Source organism: Nyctereutes procyonoides, unplaced genomic scaffold (genome assembly GCF_905146905.1).
Source record: "Nyctereutes procyonoides isolate TBG_1078 unplaced genomic scaffold, NYPRO_anot_genome, whole genome shotgun sequence".
Taxonomy (NCBI): domain Eukaryota; kingdom Metazoa; phylum Chordata; class Mammalia; order Carnivora; family Canidae; genus Nyctereutes; species Nyctereutes procyonoides.
The window spans coordinates 72,861,979-72,889,618 of NW_026575052.1; the positions used below are offsets into that span (position 1 = coordinate 72,861,979).

A 27,640-nucleotide genomic window follows, 5' to 3' on the forward strand; every position below is an offset into this window, starting at 1 on the left:
GACCCCAGGATGACAACATGAGCCGAAGCCAGACGTTCAACTGCTGAGCCACCCTGGTGTCCCATGCATGTTGCTTCTTCATCCAGCGTGGCTCTCTGACTTTACTGTTTTGTGATTTTCATTTTTAAAAATTTATTTACACTATTATATTAGTAATTATGGTCCTTAGAGCATTTGGGGAAGAAAATTTATATCTCAGAATTAGCAAATAATTCGATTTACAGCTCTGTTTATCATTTTGCTTTTGAAAAGTCTTCCTTTTCAATCATCTGGAGCCTTTTTCTTAAGCTAGGCCAGAACTACCTTGGTTTCCAGGCTGTGTGAACTTGTGAGTGCTACTAGCTGATGAATCCAAACAAAATATCACTGAGCACATACATGCAGATTGGCAGAAATGATCGTATTAAGCAACAAAGGTCATTTTTGAAATTTAGTGCGAAGGACAAAGCTAATATTTACTAGTGCCCTACTGAAGGCATGGCCTTGCTTGATGCTTTCATAATGTTAACTTTAACCTCCCAAACATTCTGTAGCATATTGCTCTTTTTTTCTTTTCTTTTTCCGTTTTATAGCCGAGGATCAGGAGTGTTAGAGAAATTGAACAAATAAAGATCACAGGACAGAATTAAGTTTTTTTTTTTAAGATTTTACTTATTTATTCATGAGAGACACACAGAGAGAGGCAGAGATGTAGACAGAGGGAGAAGCAGGCTCCATGCAGGAAGCCCGATATGGGATTTGATCTCAGGACCGGACTCACGCCCTGAGCTGAAGACCGACGCTCAACTGCTGAGCCACCCAGGCATCCCGAGAATTAAGGTTTAAATCCAGGTCTTTTGATTCTTAATATCGGGTTCTCATCTGTAGTATAGGTAGTTGGATATGTGTTAGTGTGTGGACACGTGTACAAACATGTACATATGACATGTCAGTATTATGTAGCATTCAGCATTTGAAATATATTTTTAAGTTCCTTCAGAAGAAAAATGTGTCAAATCAAATACCTATTGTGTGTGTGTTTCTTACCTTTGCCTTTAAGAATGCATTTGCAAAGTGCCTTTGTTCAGTCTTGGAGAGATAAGCCAAGAGGAAACCAAGACTGCATTACTTGTCAGCTGTGGCCCATTCTTTTTCAAAACTCATGGTGCATCATAATTCTGTCCTCCCTCTTCTTGTGTCTTTCCTGCGCTGTGCTGACAGGAACACACAGCTCCCCAGATGGGTCTGCTGGGAAGGCCTGGGTCTGAGGCTGGGCCCAGGAATTCTCTCTGTCTTCTGGGTCCTGGGATGGCTCTCTAATAGTAGACAGCTGGGGGAGGAGGAGCCAAATTGTCTGCTCTCTACCTGGTCTGCTTTCCTCCTGCCCCCCTCTGGTGGGTTAGTGCAATGGTCAGTGAGTGCCTGTCAAACTAGAAGTCCAGCGTGTTCCTGCTCTGCTTACAGCCCTTACCCCCTTCAGGTCCTGTTGAGATGCCACCTTCTCGCTGGGGCCTTCTCTGACCACGCTAGCTAAAAGGGCAGATTTCCTGACCCTTCTCGTCTCATCTTTTTGCTTTGTTTTTATCTTAGCACTACCACTAACGTACCATTTGTTCAGCTTCCATAGGTCTTGTGTCTTTTCTGTCTCTCCCATCGAAATGTAAGCTCTAAGAGGGCAGAGATCATGACTGCTGTCTTTCTGCATTGTTCCCACATCGGGAACATAGTAGGTGCTCAATAAATATCTGTTGAATGAACAAAGGATTGAATGGGTGAACATTTGAGGGAATTCCAAAGAATGACATTCCTAAGATATACTGCCATTGTTATTCATGAAATTATCATGAAATACGTTTTAATAAGAGAGTAGGCAAGAGACCAGAGATGATAATTTTATATCCAGTGTTGAAGTATAAGGGAAGAAAGGCATTTTTACTGGGGAATGACCTGGAATTTTGAAGGGCAGCTTATATAAGGTTCAATGAATACTGGAGCTAATGTTGAGAAAGTTAATATAGGAGAGCACTGCATGTTTGTGTTGCCCCAAATCCACATACTGAAACCTAATCCCTAATGTGAAGGCATTTGGAGGTGAGGCCTTTGGGAGACAATTAGATCATGGGGTCTCTTGTAGAAGAGACCCAGAGAGCTTGCCAACTCTGCCTCCATTGAGGACATAGTGAGAAGATGGCCATCTGTGAACCAGGACGCAGGCTTTTACCAGCTACTGACTCTGACTCTGCCTGGGCCTTCATCTTGAACTTCCCTGCCTCCAGAACCATGAGAAATATCCTATGGTTTATAAGCCACCCAGTCTATGGCACTTTTGTCATAAAAGCCCAAATGGACAAGCACTATGGCTAGCAATTTCTTTCCAAAGCTGATCTAGATTTGTTTCGTAGCTTAATATCCTGGTCTTCTCCTGCCTGCCCACCCCTCCCCCACCAGATGCTCCTGCCAAATGGAGCTGCCATGTTCCAGTCTCAGAATATGTGGTTCCTCTCTTACCTCTGGAATTGGCCCCTCTGCTTTCACCCTCTTCTTTCTCTTTCTCTTCCTCTTTTCCTTCCCATCTTTTTCTTAATCATTTGTTCATCACCTCCCATGGGCCAGGGTAGGGAGGAGGGATTGGAAATGCTACGTCCTGGGATTGGAAAGATAGAGAAACCTTGCCCTTGTTCCTGAGTTCCATGTGTTCTAGAGCCCGGGGCTGTGACCTCATTGCAAACGCAGTTCAGAGTGATAACTGCTCTAATAGGCAGGTGTAAAGCTATGGAGCCCCCAGACCGGGAGGAGGCCGGTCCAGCTCACAGAGGAGCATCACTGGCACTGAGCTTTGATGAATAAATGGATTATGCTTCCCATGGGCTCAGAGTAGGGAGGAGGAGGGAACATTTTGTCAGTGACAGGGAACCCCCAGTAGTCTTACGAGAATACTCTTCATCCAGTTCTTACAGATTTGCACAGCGTGTGGTATGACTCTTGGCAAAGATAGATTGTCACCCAGCACCTGCACAGATGGGGTTCAGAATTTATCTCCACCTGTGTGATCACCAGATGACATATCTGAGGTGCTATGTGGGGGTCTGATTGTTGGCATAAATCCAACAACAAAAAAAATCAGTTTCTGTTCTGGAATAGCTTGAGTCAAATTTGTAAATGTAAGCTAATAGCTAATTCTCAATATATTTTGCTTTGGTAGCAATGATCTTTCTTATTGTAGAATCATTCTCTTTAATATCTCATGACGGATAATCCTTTCACACCAAGCAAAACCAATATAATGGTGGCAACACTGGGAATTTGCGCAGTACCTTATTCTTTTGTAAGATCTTTTTTTTTTTTCTTCAGATTTTATTTTTTTATTCATGAGAGACACAGAGAGAGGCAGAGACACAGGCAGAGGGAGAAGCAGGTTTCATGCAGGGAGCCTGATAGGGAACTCGATCCACAGACCAGGATCATGCCCTGAGCCAAAGGCAGATGCTCAACCACTGAGCCATCCAGGCATCCCTTTCTTAAGTTTTTTCCTGTGTTTCCTCTCATTCAATCTCTACAGATCTGTTAGTTAGGAAGTTACTAGAACCCCTAATTAGAGAGGAGGAAACTGGCTGACAGAAGCTGAGGTAGCTGGCAAATGACAGAGATGGGATGAGAATTCTAGGCTCTTGTCCACCAAAGTGGTGCTTTTTCCAAGATAGAATTCCCTGTTTTTGTTAACTACTAAATTTCGTATCACAATAGGATGAATTAGTGGAGAAATTCAATGTTAATATTTACTGGGAAGCTTGTACATGTGTAAACATTTTAGGCATGGCAAGAGTAGGTTGTATTAATCAGAATTCTTCTGATTATAAAGAGAAGATAGATTAGCTCACTTAACTGATAAACCTGGTGGCTGATCAAGACTTCCTCTAGATCTCTTGCTTTGCTTGCCACCGCGATGGCTTCGTCATTATTGAAGGGTGACTGGATAGCAATCAGCAGCTTCAGTTTCACAGCTTACTGAATGAGCCAGACCTGGAGAAAGGGCACCCCTTTCTCAAGGGTTCCTACCAAAGTGCCAGATCTGGGGCTTACAGACATTATGCTGGATTACGGGTCCAGTATGGATCAATCTCCTGTCTCAAGGGTGCAGTGTTTTCATTGGCAGAATGGGGTCATGTCACATGACTGAGTCCTCCTCCCTTTGTCCTCTGATCTCTTTTTGTATCCACTTGTCTCTCAGAATCATGACTGGCAAGTCATCATATATAACATTTAAAATTAGACCTAGAGGGGATGTAAGTGAGCGGGAGACAAGAGAGGAGGTGACTATGGTTCCAAGCTCCCTGTATGCGGTAAAGGTGGATTCAGAAACTGAGAGTATATGAGGCCTGGTTGTGGATCCTACCATAAAAAAGGATTACGTGTCTAAAACTCTGCAGACTGCTTACGGAGATGATTGTATACTCTTCAAAACTAGACACTTAATGAGACAAACCCAAGTTAGATGTCCAAACCTATGGCTCTGGGACTTGATGGGCTTTCTTTTCAGTTCTTGTTTTGGGAATTACCACTTAAAAAAAAAAAAAGACCTTTAAATTAATCCCAAAAAAGAATATGTGATTGTGCCCTCCCTGTAACTGGTATTATGAGTGTTAGAACCTAGAAAAATGCGATTTTTCGCATTTCTTCATGCCTGTCGCTGTTATAACCTTGTCGTCTTTGCTACTTTTATTATTTTATGACTCTGTGCTCTGCTTATGTCAAGCAAGGCTAAATGGCTTCCCTGCTTAGTTAGGCATAAAACCCTGAGACTGTGCGGGTGTGTGTGTATCTTCACTCATGCTGGGGGTTTGGGGTTTACACAGCTACGCTCATTTAGCATTTTCTGTGAAAGAAAAACTATGCAGGTTATTTGACCTTTTATTTATGGAAATAGAAAGAGTAAAGATTTTAGTACTTTTATAAATGTAGATGAAAATATGGAGCAAAAGTAAGATATTCTTAAGTACAAGTGATGAGAGAGTATCTAGACCTTTCTGTTTGTTGCCATCTGGGAGGGTTATTATTTTTCTTTCAAACTTTTCTGGTAAAAGGAAATTTTTTGGTAACCTCCAAAGGACAATAATACGTGAGAGAACTGAATGCTTAAACACACAGACATGACTCAACAAAACCAGTCATTCTATACTCAACTAAGTGAACTTTCAGATTTATACAGAAAGTTGCGCTTATAGAATCGTATTTTTATTAGCCACTCTAAATGTTAACTATTAAGTGTTAATTTGAGCCTAATAATTATGAATGTAAAATGAGGATTATGTGGGTGATCAAAAGTATATTTCCATATTACTTAATATTTAGATTTTAAAGAAATAACAACAAAGTGATGTAGCGTGTCAGTCATTAACAAGCAGAATATTTAACCGGTGTGACAGTTGTTGTCATTATGCTAATAATAGGAGATGGGGCTCTAGTAAGATTAAGCATTAGCCATTCTAGTCCCTTGAGGAAACTGTAAAATTCAGCTTCACTGGGTTATAATTAGAAAAGAAGTGTATTTAAATACAGAAAAAAAATCTTAGGTACCTCAGCACACAGTGTGCCAGGGGCATGTGCTAGAAGCCTTTTAATCTCTAGGTGTGGCTTATTTTATAAATATTTCCATAAGCATTTATATACTTGACATTTGGCAAGATAGCATTGTAGAATCATATCCATATGTTTTGCCTTATGAAAGAGAACGAACATTTTGCAAGGACAGGGCTAGCTGTTGATGATTTTGTGTGTCTTCTTCTCCCATAGTGCAGTGCAGGCTCAAATGATGTTTTTTCCTGACAAGATGGGCACGGGGGCAGTGTTGGCTGTCTTTTCCCATGCTGTTTTCTTGAGCAGTGGTACAACTATTAATGGTGGTAATAATAACTCTTATGGAGCACTTGCTTGCTTGCTCACGGTTAGATATGTATCTTAGGACATTTGACCCTATCCCCATGGCTTAATAAATAGCATTATTTAAATTTTTTTGAAGATTTGTTTATTCATGAGAGACACAGAGAGAGTGAGAGGCAGAGACATAGGCAGAGGGAGAAGCAGGTTCCACGCAGGGAGCCTGATATGTGGGACTCAATCCTGGATCCTGGGATCAGGCCCTGAACTGAAGGCAGGCACTCAACCGCTAAGCCACCCAGGCATCCCAACATTATTTAAATATTGTTGCTGCTATCGCCAGTTTGACAGATGAGACCACCGAAGCACAGAGTGGTTAAATGACTTGCCTAAGGTCACACAGTCCGTGGCATTGCCGGGATGCAATCCGCGCAGTTGGGCTCTGCTCCGTGGCCTTTCCTTCTGTCACCTGCTGATGGAGTTGGGGTCTGGAGGCATTGCTTCCAATTTTAACCACTTCCTTGGGCCTGGTCTGTCTTGAGTGGGATTTGTTTTTTCTCTGATGACTTCTTTTTCTTTCTTTCTTTTGTTCTCCTCCCTTCCGTTAGGTCAAGTACAAGAGAGATTTTGAAGAAAGCAAAGGCAGGGGCTTCAGCATCGTTACAGACACCCCCGAACTACAGAGGCTCAAGAGGACTCAGGAGCAGATCAGTAACGTAGGTGACTGTTCAGTGATGCGATTGCCCTGACTTGTGTGTCTGGATGAGAAAATGAGATTGGGACTTGGGAATGTTCTGTTGCTACTGTGTGCAAGCAGTGCTCAGCATGCTCATGAAGTATGCCGGGTTCACCTGATAGGTTCCTTTTCTTTGATTTCGTCACAGTTACCTGGAGCCTGACACTTTAATAGCAATGACTGTATTTCTGTATGTATATTCAATTTAATTAATTACAGTGACTGATGAAATAAATCTCCTAAATAAATCAATTTAATTAAATAAGATAAATGTCTATTTAGACATACAGTCATTGCTATTAATAAGAGTTGTTGCAATTTAGCATCTTATTTCCATTTTTAATGGTTTTCAACTTTTGAATTTTTCCAAAATGGGACTTTTATAGTTAAATCAAAAAACCCGACAGGTCTTATTTATTTATTTGTTTGTTTGTTTGTTTATTTATTAATTAATTTATTTATTTTGCTGGGGGTAGTCATACAAAATATATATGCATAAGGCTAAGTATTTTGCAAAATCATATATTTGCTAATTATGTGTATGTAAGGTTGCATATGTTAAACCAGATATTTGTTGAAATGATGCATTACATCTAATTTCAGAAATAAACCTTTACACGTGAAGTTGCTTTGGATTTCAAAGCTGCGTCTTGTTAAGTAATATATTTTTCTTGAAAAAGAAAATTGAGAGTAGCAGAAGTTCAAAGCCTGTTAGCGACTGAAAAAGTGTTAATTCTGTACTGCTTAGAGGTGGATAAATGGCTTGTCTTCAGTTTTAGGAATTCACACTTATAATGTTTCTTCTGAAGTTTTATCAGAAGTTTGTCAAAATGTATTCTTTTTTTCAGAAAAAAAATCAGTTCTGTGTTAGGTAGCCAAGAGGACAGATGAATGAAAATCAGCAACTGTGTCCATGATGTAAAAATATGTGCAAATATGTGAGATTCATGCTATTTTTCATAAGAAGTGTATCTTGTGTGTCTCTTGTACAGTCACTGAACTTTGTGTATCTCGATGTTATAAATGATGTCGCCTTAATTTCCAGGAAGTATTTAATTAGCAGATGATGTAAACTCACTGATATTGGGCCATCATCATTGTATATAATCACAATTTGGAGATAGAATTGTAGTATATAATTTGAGAAATAATTTTACTGGGGAAAAGTTCCAAAACAGAATGATGTGATGTTTAAAAAACTTATTTAGGGAGTTGGAGGAGGCAGAGTAAACACTTCATTTTGCCATAGTCCTTAAGGTTTATTCATTGTTTGCTCCTGAAATAGACGTTTTATTTTGGTAAGGACTTTTTTTTTTTCCCTTTGAAGAGAAAAGGTTGAATTTTAAGGATTCATGTCTTTTGTCCCCTCGTTTTTCTCCCTCATCCCAACAACACACCAGTCATGCGTTACTCCCCTCACCTTTTTTCCTATTCATTGTTTTTTTTTTAATTAAAAAAAGTATTTTTGCTTTTCAAAATGTGAGTTAGAGATGTATTCCACCACAGTTACATAGAGTAATGTTCCTTTCTTTGGATTATTTTTGGAGAACTTAAAAAAAAAAACAAAAATAATTCTGCACACAAAAAAGTTATGTCATCAATTGTAAACTATCACAGAAATTTATTTCAAAAAGAACAAGCATTTCTGCTTAAGACATCCACGGGACCTCTAACCTAAGGATTGCAACCAATTCAAAGGTAAGCCCTTTCATTTATATTCAAATTAAGTCAATATTCATATTTAATAAGAAAAGAACTGATCATTTCACCAACCTTTATCATTATCAGGAATATACATTTTATTCAATACCAGAAGCTGTTTGCAGATCCGTTCTTAATTATGCAAAAAACCCTTATAACACAGGTACGTATAAATCTGTATGTATCATATACATAGTAGTATGTACAAAATGCCATTTGGATTAAGCCTGTTATTTAGACAACACAGGTTTTTAAAAGCATATAATTTAGATAACATCTTTAAGAATTTTTTCTTGTTGTTGGAATTGTCTTATGTTAGCATCCATAGCAGCCTTCTATGTTCTTTTAGCCAAGATGAGGCATATTAATGTTTGGATAGCAGTAAAGGATACAGATTTCATAATATTACCATTAGGGATTTAGTCTTGAAAGGAAACTGTTAAATATTCTGAGGTCTAGTGAATTTGCTATTCATTTATAAGGCTGCAACTTCATGAACATTTTCCGTGACCTCACAGGGTTTTCCATATTACTCAAAGATTTTTTTTTCTTCTATGAGAAACTTGGATTAATCTGAAAGGTGGTACTTTGGTTTGGTCCAATTTTCCACATTACTTTCAGATAAACCCAAATACTGAAACATATGGGCCAATTCCATACAGATATTTTTGACAGTGACCTGGACTGTGTCTGTTTTGAGAGGAAAGGGGGTGAAAAAATGTTCAGACTGGTTTCCAGAATATTCCCACTTGAAGGGGCTGGGATGAGCAGGCTCATTCTGAAAATGATAAGGCATATGACATATGAGTGACAAGCTTAATACAGGTTGATGTAGGTGGGTTAAGTAAGTAAGGGTCTTTGCAATCTTTATTTTTCCGTTGCTTCATTTTCTTATTTGTTTCAACTTTTGCTTACTTGTTTTGTTTATGTTATGTTTAAATATCATATGGATCTTTCTAAACTGACTTTAATCCCTTTCGGACTAAAGAAAGCATAAAGACATAAAACTGTGGATTTAATGACACCTCCTAGGTGTTTTGGGTAATGTGTTGTGGATGAATGGGCATTTTTGATTGCTTGTGTCTGTGTCAGTGTTATGAAATGTTCTCTGCCACTCTCATATTCATTTTGCAGGATTTGAAATCATTTGGAAATACCTACTCAGCCTGCATCTGTTACTGAGATGTGGGATTAGAACACAACCATAAATTTGAAATTGTGTGTAATGAAAGGTGTGAGCATGGGTTTAGCCTTGACTTCTTTCTTTTGAGGTCTGTAATGACAGCATATTGAATCTGGGAGATTTATTAAATGCTGCAATTTAAAATTCTTCTGTTACATTACTCACTTGGTCATAGCTGCAGAAAGAATAAGAAAAGAGTCAGGGTTTCAAAATTTACTGAATGGTTGGAAATAAACAGAACTGGTTTCCAAAACAAAACAAGACAAATCTCCACACAATTCTAGAAAATGTCTAATTGTGTATTCCCACACTCTGCCAAATTCTAGGGCAGAAACTCAGAAATGTCAGAAATGACCTAGTCAAGCTCCACATCTTCTTGGCTTATTGATGTTTTAGGGAAATGTTCTTAAAGGACAACACGCAGACATGTATTGAAGAATACTGTGCCTTTGGACATTTTGAAAATCCTTTCTCCTGTTGTCCTCATAGCTCTAGCTCATGTGGGTAATTGTAAAGGCTGTTTCTAATTCAGGTGGTTACCACCTTCAAGTATATAAGCATGCTTTCAGGGTACCTGCAGCCTGATAGCAGGACAGAATCATTGCTGGCATCTAAGAGACTTAGTCCCCAACCTTGAGAAGATTATTGATGTGTTTCATTCTCCCTGTTTACACACTAATTTAAGCTGCACTTTTAATTAGCCGAGGCAGTCTATAGATAAATTGTGAAATAAGATGGTAAAGTCCAACCCCAAGAGACTTTTACAATCTCTGTGCTGTAGATAAAATCTAGATGTTTATTTTCTAATTTATTTTAGGTAATGGAGAAATACATTGAAGGAGAAGGGGGGAAAACCCCAAATGACAAAATCCTGTATTTTATAGACCGACTGAAACAGTTAAGTGTACCATTGTGTAATTTGTCAAGATTTGTTTCTGTCCTTGACTCACAGAGGCAATAATTGTGTGTGTGTTTGTGTGTGCGTGTGCGTGCAATGTGCCTGTGTGTTTTGGCTTCAGTGGGAATCTTGAGAACTCCCTTTCCTTAGATCACTGGCCCACACACAATAGTATTTTCACCTGCTCTGTTTCTTTCCCTTACCCTATCAGTATGTATAATTTTGGTTATCTTTTCTATTTCCCAAATATCCTTTCTTACTATCATTTTCAATTTAACAGAAGCATTCATAAAACGCTCACTTGCTTCACAAGAAAAGCTAGGATTGAAGCCTTTTTAAAAAGCATTATAGAGAAAAGAATCTCTCTGTAATTTGATATTGAAATGTAATTATTTTTAGTTTTTTTGATAGAGCTACATATTTTTTCATTGACTTCTTAGAATGCAAAATAAATTATGTGCCCATTAATAAGCTCACATGGATACTGATGATTTAGTTCCCTGAAATCTTGTGAGTTAGCTTCAAAAATATTAGATTATTGAAGGTAAAGATGGTCTAATAATTGAATAGCAGTGTCTATGGGCTATTAAAAGATTTGATTCAAAGTTAGGTTGAGTGTAAGGGTGAGCATGAGGGTAGGGATGATTATCTAGGGATCTGGTCTCTGTTTGTAATTTAAATAAATCATTTTGACAGAGACTGACTGGGGCCATGTTTAGGCTGCTGACGGTGTGAAATTGAGTTGTATGGTGGACAGAAGACAAGCAGTCAAGAGAAATCCCCAAAGGCAAAATTTGTTATGTAATTGGGTCAACTCATGCATGAGAAATGCATGCTAATTGTAAACTGGTGGCAAAATTACAGTGTATGAGGCAATTAGGTCTTATATGAGCCCGAACAACTGATACAGAAGGATTTCTCATTCTTCTTCCATTCAGCAAATATAAGAAGGTTTTTGTTAAAAGGCGAGGAAGGTAAATATGAGAGACATTCAGTGTTGACCTAGAATATTTGTTAATTTTGTTGCTTACACAAGAAGCACAACTGTTTTATGAGCAATGCAAAATGTGTGTATGAAAGCTTCTGATATTGAGTACTCCAGTCTACTTTGAAAGGAGAATAGTGTAGTATTTTTAATATAATTCATAATTTGGTTGGGATGCCTGGGTGGCTCAGCTGTTGAGCATCTCCTTTGGCTCAGGGTGTGATCTCAGGGTCCTGGGATCGAGTCTTGCATCAGGCTAGACTGCTTCTCCCTCTGCCTATGTCTCTGCCTCTCTCTCCGTGTCTCTCATGAATGAATAAATAAAGTCTTTTAAAAAATAATTCATAACTGGATTGATTAACATAGATGAGCTAACAGATAGTTACTAGCTCAGTGATTTAGATTTCAGCCCTCGAGGGCTGCTATTTTCACAGAGTATGAACTTATGTGTCACTTTGGTGGTCTGTACCTTATCTCCAACTTATCTTTCCTTAGTGACTCCCATGTTTTCCAAAATAACAGTGGGTCAGTAACATTATCTTTAAAGCAAAGATAGAATACATCAAAGAAACTGATAGGACAACAACACGTTATTTCCTTGTAATACCGAACACATGCATGAATGCTTTATTTGTTTCAAAACACTTTGACGTACCCAGCCTAATTAGATCCTCTGGACAACTCTCCTCGGGGAAGGTATTTCTATAAGGAATACCTAGACTTTCATGAGAACAGTGTACGGAAAATCACCTCTTGGTCCTTTCTCGTGTCCAAATCCGTGGTTTCCCTGACACCTGGTTTTGCTTTATTTTTCCACCTAGGGCAGAACTTCAAAGGTTGATCTCTTCTTTTTATCCTCTGTTGTTGAGCCACAGTCACTTAAAGAAACAAATACGTCCCAGACCAGTAATTACTTGTGCATGGCAAGTACGAGAGTTGTGGCTGTAAAATGGGATTGTCTGAAGGGGAGGTGGGAAGGGGTCACCATAATAAAAGAATTAACACACATGACTTTTTTCTTCTTCTTCTTGGAAACAGAGGTTAAGGATCCAGCACATCATTTCTAAAGATTCTTCTTTTGTGAAATCTGTTTCCCCATGTTTCCTTCTTTTTGCTTCCCCTGTGTTCAGCCCCTTATCCTGCCTGGGTTACCGCAGAGAGTTCCTGATTGGCCTTCTCTCCTTCTAGGCTCCTTCTGCTGCTTTTTCATTGTATCTTCAACACAGTCACCAGATGAGTCTGTCTAAAATATTTCTTTCATGAAGACCCTACTTAGGATTCACCAGGAGCTTCCCTTGGAGCTCCACTCTGCATCAGACCAAGTCTCATCTCCAAAGCTCCTTCCTTCTGGCTCTAAGGACCCTCTGTGATCTGCTTCTAAATTATCTTTCACCTTTTCTTTGGCTGGCTGTCAACACTGTCCTTCCATTTCTTTTAGGACTGAACAGCTTACTCCATTCTGGGCTTTTGCATGAATCACCTCTCTTGTTTGGAACAATTTCCACAGTGTCTGTAAATGACCCTGAACTCACACTCAGACCCCAGCCACAGCGATCTTTCTCCTCTCTGAACCATGAGAGTTCTTTGTTCGATGGCACCATTAGCTGTACTGCTCATCACACCACACATCACCATCCACAGTTTGGTTTTGATAAGCATTTCACTTGTTACGTATTTTATCGCTCTAGCTTCATGAAGACGAAGATCATCCACATCTTTTTCAATTTATTTTTTGCATCTTTACATATGCCTATCATGGTGCTATGTACTTTATCTTTCTTGTCACATCCTTTATGTAGGCCCTACCTGCCTCTTACTTGGGTTGCAGGAATGTCTCTAGATAATTCTTGTCTACTACAGTATTGCCTCTTCTCCTCTTAAGCATTCAGTGATTTCTATAGTTTTATCAAAAGTTTATAGCAGTGTTCTCTTGGCAAAGTGGGAATATTTGCTTTCTAATGTGACATCTAACAATTTCACTGTTCTAGAAATCCAAGGACTGCCCCCTTTGTAAAATGTCATAGCTGGAGAATTTTTTTGGTGTCTAAGTACCTGAAAAAAATAGGACTTGCATTAGTCTGCTCAGGCCGCCATAACCAAATACCATGAGCTGTGGGGCTTAAACCACAGAAATGTATTTTCTCACAGTTCCAGAGGCTGAAAGTCCAAGATCAAGGTCCAACGGGGTTGATTTCTGGTGACATCTCTCTTCTAGGCTTACAGAGCACTATCTTGCTATGTCCTCACATGGCCCTTGCTCCATGTATGTGCCTGAGAGAAAGAGATCTCTGGGGTCTCTTCTTCTTGTAAGGACACCAGTTGAATTGAAACAGAGCTCCAGCCTTTGAGCTCATTTAACCTTAATTACCTTCTTATGGGCCCCATCTCCAACTACAGTCACCTTAGGGCTTAGGACTTCATGATACAAGTTTTGGGGGAACACTATTCAGTCCATAACAGGGTGTAAATGAGAAATGGTCTGCATACATCATAGGTAGTTTGGAGATGATTAAGTAACAAACATTTTGTAATCATAGGCTACTATCATCAGCCAGTTTTTTTTTTTTAATTTATTCATGAGAAACACATAGAGGCAGAGACGTAGGCAGAGGGAGAAGCAGGCTCTGTGTGGGGAACCTAATGAGGGACTTGATCCCAGGACCCTGGGATCAGACCCCAGGATCATGACCTAAGCTGAAGGCAGACACTCAACCACTGAGCCACTCAGGTGCCCCCCTCAGTCAGTTTCTTTAGTGGAGGTAGATTATACCACCTGTTGCCATCCCAGGAAAACTCCTACATCTGGTTTTTAAATTTTTTCTATTTTCAAATTGAGCAATTTTAACTAAAAAAAAAAAAAATCCCTCCAGGTCCTATTTCCAGTCCTTAATTGGCCCTTGTGAGCCTCTTTTTATTTGTGGTTTTGAACATAGTCATTTATAGAAACAAAGATAGCATACAGTAGTAATTATGTTTTTAAGTTTTCCAGGTGTCAGTAGAATTATGGAGCTCAGAATATAGATTTCACATGTCCTGTGCTAGCAGCTTGGCCTGGACAGACATGAGGGCAAAGGAGGGCAGAGGTGTGACAACAGAAAAGAAATATTCCTATGCCACAGGGAAAGTCGAATAAAGATTAGCTTTTTAAACAGTGATGAAACTTCCAGTGCATTATACAAATTAAAAACTTATAAAGTCTCTGAATTTTCTTCCAGATTTTATGATACTCTTTGGGAATACCTTCAATAGCATATACTGAATGGTAAAGAAGAATTGGCAATCTTATATATATATATTTCTGGAGTCCCCAGATGCAACTGTCATTAAAAATTATGCCACATCATTATAATTTCAGTGGATTTTTGCAGGTAGGTTTTAAAGCCTGTTGTTTTTCCAGTTAATAAGTATAATGGTCGCGTGTCATTTTAACTTATTAAGAGGTCATGAATCAAAGGAGACATTATAAAGAGATTTAATTAAAACCCATTGGTAGCCTAAGCCAAGTTTATACAATTAAAGAAAATTGCACCATTGGAAGTTAGAAGCAAGAATGCCTTTCTTTTTGTAAGCATATGCAGATATGTCCTCTAATTTGCATTCCATTTTCCTAGAAGAATTATGTCATGAAAATTGCTTTTCTTTATTTTTTGCTCATATTTTCTACTGTAGCTTCCTTTTCTTTCACTGTTGTCAGGGCTGCTCTATAGCCGTTTTTGTCTTCTGTACAGAATCATATGCAATGCTGTTTGTAAAAGGATGTCTAAATTTCTGTTTGAGGGGCCTATTGCTTTTATGCAGTACCCCCAGGCTTGGTTCTAAGGACAAGAAACAAGAAATGATGATCATTTTTTTGTTTGTTTGCTCATATTTAGGATTAATTTTTCCTCTTGCGGCTGTATTAACTATAACAGAGTCAACTTTTGATTTGTTTGAATTGAGCTTTTGTATCATGGCATTCTGAGAACAATGAAAGTGGCAGAGTTTGTCTGTTTAGGAAACTAGGAAATAAAGTAGAGATGTGGAAAAAAGAATTAAAGAAGAAAAACCTTAAAAATCATTCTGTTCTTAACACTTGTTATTTTTGATAGTGGGAGTTGACCTCCCCCAAACCAAGTGATTTAAACATTTATTTTTGTTGTGTAATTATGATGAGAACATTGAGGGCAAGCAGCATTTCCTGCTCGTGTTTGAATCTTCCAGAACATGGTGCTTGAACTACAGTGAATAGGATAGAAGTGGAAGTGGCCCTCACAGTATCTTACATAAGGGCATGTGTTTGTTCTTTGGACATTTACTGTGGACATAAGATTGTATACGGCCCCCTTGGTGGCAGAAAAAACGAGGAATCACATTTTGCATGTGTTTATGCTCTTGCTATGGTACCTGAAGTGGCTGGGGAAGGTTTTCACTGGAGCAGGGTTGTCTTAGGTGAGGTCGAGGGAGAAATGGTGTTGAGATGAGCAAAGGAAGGAAGGCATAGGAGAAGGTTCAGAGCACCTCGCATCTACTTGTCAGTGTTGAGGGGGACACCATTACTGAAATGATGTAGATTGAGGCAAGATCGGTGAAAGAGTGGTATCTTATTTTCGAATATGCATATTTTGGTATCCATAAAACAAAAAAAAATCGCTAAAAGAAACCACTTTTGAAAACAATTACTGACTTAACAAACAGTTTTGAGTGTTTACCACACACCAGGCACTTTGCTGGGAATCAGGGGACATAATGAGAAATAAAGTAGATAGATATGACCCCTGACCCCACAGAGCTTGGGTTTACCCTCTAATGGGCAAGCAGATAATTGCCACAGAGGATGATAAGTGCTTGATAGAGGGAAGCACTGTGCTATTATCAGAGGGATAACTGACTAGCCAGCTTTGGGAAGTAAAGGAACTGAAACCTTGCCAACGTTACTTTCAAATAGTTTTTGAAGAATTTTACTGAGTCATTTTTTGAATAGTGATTCATGCTGTTCGTTTGTATAATAGTTGTCAATTTTGCTTTTTAAATTTGCCACTCTCCCTCTGTCTGCTTTCTCTCTTCCCTGTTTGCCTGTCAGTATGTGTGTCCAGAAACCATCATTCAAAATTAATCAAGCCACAGATTACATATAAAATGTAAAAAATGCACATTTATAGAAGAGTATCGATCAGCTTATTAATTTCAGGGTGGTGAAGAAGATCAATAAATATGTACATACATTTAAAAGTTCAGACACATGTTCCCTGCATTTTGGTTTTCAGTACTTAAGAAGTTGAAAAGTTTTGAAAGTAGGGGCGCCTGAGTAGTTCAGTCAGGTAAGCATTTGTCCCTGGCTCAGGTCATGATCCCAATCCTGGGATGCCTTGGTCCTGGGATTGAGTCCTGCATTAGGCTCCCTGCTCAGCGGGGAGCCTGCTTCTCCCTCTGTCCCTCTCCACTGCTCGTTCTCATTCTCTCTCTCTAATAAATAAAATTTAAAAAAACTTTTCAAAGTAAAACTCTGATCATTTTTCTTCATCTCTTTCATACTCCCATCCTCTATAGCGATAGTTTTCAATTAAAATCTTTCAGGACTAGATCCAAAATATGGAGAAAACATTTTGTCTATTAAAAATATACATGTATCTGAAAGTCATAGATGCCTGTGATATGTATGTTTTGCATACGTATGTCGAATGCACGTGCACATTTGAGCAGAGAGCTACTTACTGAAAGCTAGTGGTAAACATTGGTTTGCTCTGTTTGGTTTCCACCTTTGGTGTTCTTGGCCCAATTGGTGCCAACAGCGAACCTCTGGGACGTCCCCTCAGTGCTGTGGGGGCTTTTCCTGCCAAATATTGTTCTCTTGCAAGATTAAATAGCTGAATCAGTGTGGCCTGAATCTTGATCCTGCTGAGAATATTAAGACTCCTGCAGGTTGTAATACAGATTAGCTGGTGAGAGCTCTGCTGGAAAAATAAAGTGAGTTTCCCTAAATGAATTTAACAACTGCTGTGAACCTTTTTGTGTCCTCTAGCATGAGTGTGTGTGCTGGCAGTTAACCACTTAGTTCCCTCATTTTCCCCAAAAGTTGCTCCAGCCCATTCCTGGGCATATACCATAAACATTTCCATAACTTTATTTCACATCTTTGTTTTGCCAGAATAAGGCATTTGACATGTTAAAATGATTAAGTATTGTTCATCATTATTTAAGGAGGGAAACCATTTTTCTGAAATTATACAATGAATTTAATGTTACTTATATAATTGAATGAACCTCATCACTGGCTTATTTAAACTGATTAGCATATTGCATTTTGATCATAGGTTTTACGTTATTGGTTGAAAAATTGTGGAATACTTAACAAAAGTCTGGAAGGACAGAATGGCCAAAATTATGTATTTATTAAAGCTTTTGTTTATTCATGAAAGAGCATACGCAGAGGGGAGGAGCAGAGGGAAAGGGAAAAGCAGGCTCCCCGCTGAGCAGGGAGTCCACTGCAGGCCTTCATTCCAGGACCTGAGGATCATGACATAAGCCAAAGGCAGATGCTTAACCAACAGAGCCACCCAGGTGCCCTGGCCAAAATTATTTACATTGCTTCATCCTCCATTCCATTACGGTTTATGCTTCTAGGATTAGATTATAAACTTTGAAGGCTTCTGATTTCCACAGAGATTATGGGGCTTCCCCTTAAATGAAATAAATAAAACCAATACCAATAATGCTAAACTCTAAAGCATAGTACACACACCTAACCTGAAAATGGATGGTTGTTAGATTTTCTGATTGTTGGCTTCTGGATAAGTTCACCGAACTCTCTTGTATTTTGAGGGGCCCTTACCTCGCTTTGGTACGAAGCATGTGCTCATGTGCTTATGAAGCAGTCCTCCCATCTGCTGCCTACACAGTTACCCGCTCGTCTCCTGACACCTCGTGTGTGTGTGTGTGTGTGTGTGTGTGTGTGATTTCTCAGTACAAATGTCTGTGACTGATTTGTTAATGGCAGAGCATGACACAGTTGTAATACTGTTCACCTTATCAGCACTGAATTTACTTTTGTAGATCCCTCCTTGGGTTACTACTGATTATTACTATTAATATCCTCAAAGTTAAATGATTAAATTATTTTTTAACTTGGCATAAATGCACCAAACACTGGAGGTAAAAAATGTACAGCTAGAAGGCATGAGAAGAAGAAAGCAGTCTCAGTTTGGCAGCACTTAGCGTGTCTTCATAAAATAGCCTCTGACTTGCAGTTATCCAAAATGAGGGTGTTAAGTAAAGTAGTATCTCAACTTACTTTCTGAATACTTTGGAAGTTTGCTTGCAGCTTCACTGTCAGTAAAGAATTGGGTTTAGAACAGGGGTCTTCTTTTGGGTAATCTGGGTGCCTTTCCTTTTGGATGCTTGACTCTTTGAGTCACATTGGTGGCATGGTGGCGTGAAATTTGCAGGCCTTCAGAATTTGGCTTTCAAGGTGCATCAAAAAAAAGGAACTTTTAAGTATTAAACCATAAATCCTCTAAAATATTATCAGTGGCTCAAAAACTTAATCAGTTCAAGTGGTATTATCCTTAGTAAATGCCAGGGTAATGTCCATGCCTGGGATTTTTCAATATTAAGACTGCATTCCCCCTTTTAAGTTGTGAAATATATCACAGATACAAAACCGTCCACAGAGAACCTTATGGAGACTTTAAAGAATAGTGATAAAGTGGGCATCCATTTACCCACTACCCAGCTTAAGAAATAGACAATTTTAGAAGATTCTGAAAGCCCTTGTGTTTCCCTTAGGTTTATAACTCATTCCCCTGAGAACTACCAGCAACACAAGAGTCACAGCATCTTGAAAACACAGATTTTCATAGTGAAATGATGAAAAGACAGCATGAAAATCTAGTTGCCATACATGGAGGCAATTCATGGATCTTGGAGAAAATCCGATTGGCCTCTTGTACCATTAAAGCACACAGTTTGTAAGGGCTTATGCTCATTTAGCAGCTCAGGGCTCAAGTAGGAGCATGGCAATCTCTGTGTCACTGTGCACCCCTGTCTGTGCTCACATGACACCTAACTCTCTGAATAGTGGACAAGGATGGGAACAAACATATGGAAGGCCACTCTGTGTTGGGCACAGTCTTTCACATTTATTTCATTTGTTTTTCTGGACAATCCCTAGAAATAATTGTCACTACTTTCATGGCACAGATGAAACAAAGCTCAGAGAGAACAGACAAGTTGCCTTAACACATACAGCCAATAAAGAACAGAGCTGGGATTTGAGTGCAGGTTTTTTCCCCCCTAATTTCAAAATGCAAGATTCTTCCTCCATACCAGAATTTTAGGATCATTGCTTATATGTGATATCAGGAGCCATTGTGCCATAGAGAAAATGCAAAAGATAGGATTTATTATTGTCGTTGTTGTTGTTAATGTAGAAGTTGACTTATCCTTAAATGGCATTTTGAAGGTCACAGAGTGATAGTAGGACCAAATTTAGAAGTGTCAAATTTCTTAATACCAAATACAGAACTTTATGAGTAGAACCTCCCATTCAAATGTTCTTTATGTGTTGGCATCCAGAAAAGCTTTGCGTTGCCCCCAGCAGGGTGAGCATGGGAGTTATTCCTTCGGTACTTGATGTTAAGATTTGATGCGCTTCCCCTTTGGGATATATATACCTTTCTTGTCCTCCCTTCTTCGTCCGAAGGGGCCTGCTCTGTGCTTGGGACTCTTGCAGGAGCTGAGGATAGAAGATTGAAGCCTAGGTCTCTCCTTAGCCCAGAACACCTAACACAGCTCTTGTAAGGGTATTAAGAGAGAGGTGTGGTTTCAGGATCTGGGCAGCACAGAGTCAGGCACCTAACCCTTGCTGGGGTTTGGTGGTAGTCACAAATGGCCTACACAAGAAGGTGGCATGAGATGAGTTTCTAAGAATGGATAGAGATAGCAGCAAGTGAGAAAGAAGTGATGGTGAATGGTGGGTGGCAAAAACATCCGGCATGGGGGACTTGTAGATAAGGAGTTGAGAATGAAAGTACTTGATACGTTTTAGGAACTCTGAGTGATGTTTTTATCCTGAAGATGCTGAGGAGTACCTGAAAGGTTTTTTTGTTTGTTTGTTTGTTTTTAGTAAGGGAATGACACCAGATTTTAGGGTCACTGTTTGTATAAATGTTGGGAGTGGTGTATGTAGGCTTGCTGTCATCATGGCCCTTCTCTAGGTAAGATTTCACTGTAATTGTCTCCATGGGATCTTATGTCTGGCTGTCGGGCCTGGGATGGTTATAGCGCTAGCATTTGCCAGGGTCTGCTTTTGAAGAATAAAAGAGGAAAACAATGAGTTCTGGTATCTCTATTTTTATGCTATGCCAATTAAAAAAAAAAACTTAAGCAGTTTTATTGCATGGCTTTAGAATTGAATGACAAACGTTGAACACAGGTGTCTGTATGGTATGTAAATAGGGCAGTGGTGTGTTCACGCCCCAACTGTGATACAAGCCTGGGATGGCTAGTCTCAGACACAATGTCAGGTTGGCAGGTCTGAGAGTGTAAACCCATATAAATATGTATGCCTTTAGCATTGCATGCAAATGCTACAATAGTTCCATACAAATACGGAGAGAAAAATCTCAGTTCACTAAAATGTCTGTGGTTGGGGTGTTCTCGTAAACTTATTATTATGTTTTAATAAAGGCTAAGCCTAAACCTTGTTGCTTTGTTGGCAACGTTTCCAAAAGTTAGATGACACACCAGAATGCAGCTAATTTTAACTCAAAAATGTAACTGCCTTTTTCTCATTGAACAGGCCAGAGGTGACAGACATTGATCAGCACAGATCACGATATAGGGCAGGCATATGGTCGAAGAGGTGACCTCCGGACTCCCTGTTATCCTCAGGACACTGTCTGGAAGAAATATTTCTGGTAGTTTATGAGGATGCCTGTTTGAGACCATTCACCTTTGACTGCGTTTGAGTCCTAACGTTAGAATGCACAGAAACAAAATCCTAGTAGTTGAATAGTTTTGAATGACTTAGTTTTATGTGTGTAAGGAATTGAGGACTAGATCCTAGTCAAAAGCAAAGGAAATGAATTTTGAATTGTAGCAAGCTATGTGAGTAAGAAACAAGAAATAACTTCTTACAATATATGGATTATATAAGAAAGTCTTAAGGCTCTTTCGACTTTTAAAATGACCTATTTTAGCAGAGCGTTATATCTCAATCATTATGCCTCTTTTCGCCTGTTTCTCAAATGGGTATGATCACATTTGATGCTTATTTTAAGTTGAGAGGATCAGTGAAAGCCTGATGGAAAAGCCCTTTGTGTGACGCAGAAGAAAGTCACCATTATGCAAAAATAGGGGATCGAGCTCTCCCCACCGAGATGGGTACACAGAAGGGTGATTGGCTTTCCTTTTCGGCCTTTTATAATTTTATGAAAATGTGATTGAGAAACACGGGGAAAGCAGTTTAGTCTGGCTTGGGAGAGTCAGGGAACTGCGTGTGCCCTGGTGTAGGGGAGGGAAGAGCGGGCGTTGTCACTGGCTGCTCTGTACTTGGCAGATCCTCCCAAATCCCTCCAGATCACACATTGAAAGCCAAGTGGTGGTAATTACTCCTGAGGCTCCCAAAATGTTATCTTTTGAAATGGGAATTAATACCAGGCAAAATGTGCCATGCTTTATGAAAGATCCAGTTTTTTTGTCTTCCTTAGGGTTTTGTTCTTTTAAAAAGAATGGTTTGAGATGCACTGATATTTGCGGTCCCGAAAAGGAGTCACCCTAACCTCATTCATAAGGTGGGAAGATGTCGAAGTCTGGACAACGTTGGATTACAAGGTCATTTTGAAGGACAGGATGTGCAATAATTAGAACAGGCAGAAATTAAACCACAATGAACAGTAATCCTAAAGAAAATTAAAACACAGAAAACACTGCATTATTTATTTGGATTCAATGGGAACTTGCCAAGGGAGAGGCAGCTGGCTTTCTGCTCTTTGAAATGTTTGTAGACTAGAGGAGAAGCTGTCAATCAGATTTAAGCCCTCACTTAATTCTTGCTCTTAGGCCAGATCTAACCGTCTAGTGAGGTGAAGGAATGAATACACACGGTCAACGATGTGACTTGGGCCAGCAGAGACGTGGACCGTTGTGACAGGTAGACCTGAGCTTGGATTCCACTTATGCCAATTTCATCATTCCTACCTGCTGTTTAGGCTCTCTGCTCTCTGTCCTCGGACTTTTGGGCCTTATGAGCTGATTTTAGAGGCAGAAAAATAGAAAATTTTAGAGGTTCAAAAAATAGCATCAGAGTAATAGGCACCTCATTCATCTCCCCATATCTAAATTTCCACATCTGCAAATAAATAAAAAATCCATACCTTGTAGGATTATTATAAGAATTGCATATTCGCTCTTATTTGTAGTTAAAACACTTGGCATGGTGCTTAAGAACTCATAGTCTTGTTATTGCTATGAAATAAATTGGAATTGAGACACGATCTTGGCACAAAAATGTTTTAAGAAGTTACTTCCTTTTGTCTTTGGAGAAATAGGAATAGTACTTCCAGCCTTCAAATTGATTGCCATTTATAACAATATATTTTATTTTATTTGGACTTCCTTGAAGTAACATTATTTTGATTACTGCCAGTCACAGTTTTGTATAAAATGTCATCATTAAACAGGTTGCAAACTTTTCCTGGGAGCTAATATCCTTTATAAGATTTTCACCAAAAAGCATAGAAGTTGATTCTTTTAATGAGAATAAGCATACCGACTTAATGATTCTCATGTATTCAAAGTGAAAAAAATTCTCATTAATGCAGCTTGGTACAACACATATTATTACAAGTTCGCAAATGAATTGTTTCCCAATTTAGGCTCAGTACCCAGTGATTTTCAGAGAAATCCTTAATGATGCCTTGCTTCCTCACAAGCATTAGGATAAACATCAAGGTATTTAAATGTCAGCCTTTAAATAGGATGAAGGAGACGGATGGAAGATGGAGGAGAACCTATATTTCTGTCGCAATTCTGTATTTTAACTTGAAAGGGTAGAAGCTAACATTTAAATTCTGCTTCTGCTTCATTAAAGGGCACAGATTCCAGATTCAGTTTTTGATCTGAAGGAGGAGATCTGTCAGTTGTCCATGGCAATTTTCAGGCGATATAGATATTTTAAGGCACATCATCACTGCAGTGGGGCTTGCTCACTGGGGGCGTCCCCAGGCCTGTAATCTGTGTTCTTCTGGGCAATGCTCAGTGACTTTGATAAAGAAAAGCTGATAATCATCTACAGCGTTAGTTAATATTTGTGTTACTTGTGTGCTCATGGTGGCCATTCGTCATGTTTAGCACAGTTTTGGCAGATCCAGAATTTCTGTTCTTTTTCATTCAGGAATGAGTTTTTTGGTGACCTTTGTTACGGATAACCATGTTGTGTATTACGCAGAATCCACATCTGAGTGAGGATTGTAGATGCTTCCACAGGGCGACTTTTATGGCCCTTACTGCCCTGTGGCAAAGGATGGATTTAATTTTCCTTCTCTCCAGCCAGGTAGACTGTGGTTCCCTGAGCTCAGGGAATGTGGCCAGTCGTATTTTTAACCTCAGCACCAGACATAGTGCCTGGCATGTATTAGCATCCAATAAATGTTTTAATGAATAAATAAAATCGCATGGCATTTTGCCTCACTGCTGCACAGCACGTAAGTTTATTTCCAGATTCATTTCCACTCAAAACTCTTAATGAGGCCCTGACCTATTTTGCCATACTCCTCGCTCTCTTCTCCTTCCATTTGCCTCCTAGCAGAGATGCGTTGCGATGCCTCAGAGATTAGTCTGTTAAGGAAATACGAGGTACGTTGTATGCTCTGACGTCCATAAGTCAGAATAGGTTAATTGCTGACATAAATGGTCCTCAGATCTGAGCACAACAGGGGTTTATTTCTCTCTCATGTCCCCAGCCAGTGCGGGTTGGCAGCAGACAGGGTGGTTTAGGGGCCCTGCTTCCTGCAGTCATTCAGTGATGTGGGTCTCTCGTGTCCCCTGGGCCTGAGAATTCTCCAGTGGATGAGCTACATCTAGCATGCAGTCAGAGAGAGGAACCATGGTGGGTCATGAGAGGCTACAGGGACTGGGTCTGGAGGTTGCATATCCCACATCCATCCACATTCCACAGGAGGGAATTTAATTGTGTGGACTTGCTTGGCTACAGGGGGCCGAGGAGGAAGAAAAAAAGTGAGAATTGGTGGCCATTAGCGGTCCCCGTCACAAACCTCTTATTGGTACTCTGTCCTTGTAGATTAGGCAGAGATAGAGTAATCCTCCCTTATCTGCAGGGGATACATTCCAAGACCCCCAAGGATCCCCAAAAGCACTGATAGTACTGAACTATATATATATATATATATATATATATATATATATATATATAATGTTTTTTTCCTATGCATACATACCCATGATAGAATTTGATTTATAAAGCAGACACAGTAAGAGACTAACAACAAAATAACAGCTAATAATAAAAGAGAACAGTTATAACAATATACTGTAATGAAAGTTAAGTAAATGTGGTCTCTCTTTCTCTCAAAATACCTATTGTACTATGCTCACCCTTCTTCTTGTGGTGATGTGGAATGACAAAATGCCTGCACAAGGTGAAGTGAGTGACCAACACCATTGACGCTGTTCAAAGCGAATTTATAGTTGGTGGGGGCGGGGAGGAGGTTACACGGTACCACATGCCTTGTGTGTCCATTCAGCCTTTAAAATGCTCACCATGGGGCACCTGGGTGGCTCAGTGGTTGAGTGTCTGCCTTTGGCTCAGGTCATGATTCCAGGGTCCTGCGATCGAGTCCTGCATCAGGCTCCCCACAGGGAGCCTGCTTCTCCTTCTGCCTGTGTCTCTGCCTCTCTCTCTCTGTATGTCTCATGAATAAATAAATAAAATCTGTAAAAAAAAAAATTAAATGCTCGCCATGTTCTTATAAGAGCTGGATTTGAGCCTCAGGGAGAAATAGGCACTCTCTGTAGTAGAAGCAATACTTGAGTTGAGAACTCTTTTTTCTTTGGTCTGTAGACCTGTCAAGCCCAGTTCAGTCACAGGTGACACTGGGTGCCGAATCTAAAGTGGGCAGTGAGACATTATAATAATATGATGAAGAAGGGACAAAAGTTCAAGTGTGAAATTCAAACTTGACTTTTTTTTTCAAAGTTAATGAAAAAAATATTTTTGAATTAATTTGTACTGTTGCAAAAAGTACAAAAGTAAAGAAAATGAAACTCATATCATTCCTAGTTGACCATATACTGAACTGAGAAGACTCACATAGTCTCTAGGAAATTATCTCCTCAGTACCTGTTTCCCCAGGTAAGAAGCCTGTCCCCGTTTGAAAATTGGAGCTTGCTGGAGGACAGGGGCCAACTGCCAATGGACAATTCTGTTGTGTCCAACTTTACTAAACTATGGGGCTTTATTGTATTTTCTTTTTCTTCAACTGAGATATAGTTGATATGTAACATATTAGTTTCAAGTGTACAACATAGTGATTTGATATTTGTATATATCATGAAATGATCCTCACAGTAGGTCTAGTTACCATCCATCACCACACAGTTGCATTTTTTTTTCTTGTGACAAGAACTTTTTAAAATATTTTAGAGAGAGAGAGTGCATGTGTGTGCATGTGTGTGCACACACACACATCACACGAGCAGAGGGAAGGGGCTCGGGCAGGGAGAGAGAGAGGGAATCCAAGCAGACTCTACACCTAGCACAGAGCCCAAATTGGGGCTCCATCCCACAACCCTGAGATCATGACCTGAAGAGAAATCAAGTCACATGCCCAGCTGACTGAGCCACCTAGGTGCCCCTCTTGTGATAAGAACTTTTAAGATCTGCTCTCTTAGCAACTTTGAAATATACTCTGCGGTATTGTTTTTTTTTTTTTATTTTATTCTATTTTTTATTTTTTATTTTTTTCTCTGCGGTATTGTTAACTGTAGCTATTATTCTATACATTACTTCCCCAGGACTTATTTATTTTAGACACAGAATTTTTTGTACCTTTTGACCCTTTTCACCCATTTGGCTTGTGTTCTACCAGCTGCCTCTAGTAACCATCCATCTATTCTCGGTGTATTTTCTTTTGTAATTTTTAAAAAGTTTACATTTACCTGCCGTGACTGTGAATTAATCAAACATACAATATAATGGTATACAGGTTAAGTTTTCAGGGTGCTATATTGTGAAAATTACTTTTGAGCCATATTTGTGAAAAAGCTAGTTTCTGAGGCCATTGAGTGACTTAAAAAATTTGGCATTTCCTTTTGGGGTCATATATAAGAATTCATAAATTTATTCTAGAAAAGAATTTAATTCCTTTCAGCTCAGGAGAGAGACATCAAAATGTAAAAATTTTGAATAATCTGAAGGCTTCAAATAGTTTGTGGAGATTCCCAGTTTGTGACTCCAGAATGGCAAACACACTGCGAGAATCTGGCCTCTTCCAATGGATTGTGCCTTTTTTTTTTTTTTTGTCATGCAAACTTGTGCATGTATTTTATGAAGTGTTAATGCAGTTAGTATCTAATGTTCCTAATTTATGCAATTGGATATTTCATAAATGGGCTTTCTGCATGCAAGCATTTGTACACATTAATATTTATGCAAGTATTCAAATCAATGCAAGGGCATCTGTTTGAGTATGTGATAAAAATATGCATATGCATGAACATTTGTACCAGGGGATAAGTCCCCAAAGTTAGTGATTGCTGAGGTTACAGTTTTCAACTTTTGTCCTTTTGACAAAATTTCTATGACTAGAAAAGGCATGTAGAAAAATAGCACTGGCACTAATATTGACAAATGAAATAGTTTTATTTAAGTGTATTTAATAGATGCAAATGACAAGTCTATTGAAGCTTCTTTAATCAGCAATGCAATTTGTAGAAAACAGTATTTTAGGATATGTGGCAGTTATTACAAAGGGCATTTATTCTAATATATTGCCAATACAAAAAACATGCTGCTAGTAATGAAATAAATTTTATCAGAAATATTTTCTTTCTTTTCTTATTTTAGCTCAAATCTGACCTCTAGAAATAATCAGCATAATCAGTGCAGGAGTTTTTTGGCTGATTTTAGGTTGTGTATAAGAATGTAAAAGATGACAAAAAAGGGGTGGGAGGTAGTTCTAATTTCAAGTTCTCAGGATCACTGTTGATATGCTTGTCCATGACATATCAGGGGATTCTGGTTCTGGCATCTTCCCCAGGCTGGAAACCTCAGTCTCTGGGGTCCAGCCT

At 39.1% G+C, this 27,640-nt stretch overlaps 1 protein-coding gene across 4 annotated transcripts in view; it reads left to right on the forward strand.

Moving 5' to 3' along the window:
- NEBL (nebulette) overlaps positions 1-27,640 on the forward strand; it is a 344,980-nt gene that overhangs the window by 172,789 nt on the left and 144,551 nt on the right. For 2 of the 4 annotated variants that reach the window (XM_055331424.1, XM_055331425.1), the window contains exons 1-4: positions 6,580-8,287; positions 8,378-8,453; positions 10,291-10,370; positions 14,572-14,724. Coding sequence is in view for 2 of the 4 variants with exons in the window: in XM_055331427.1 (XP_055187402.1) it covers positions 6,462-6,569 (108 nt within the window). In the remaining 2 variants the exon portion in view is untranslated. The other 2 variants (XM_055331427.1, XM_055331428.1) reach the window with 1 other exon arrangement.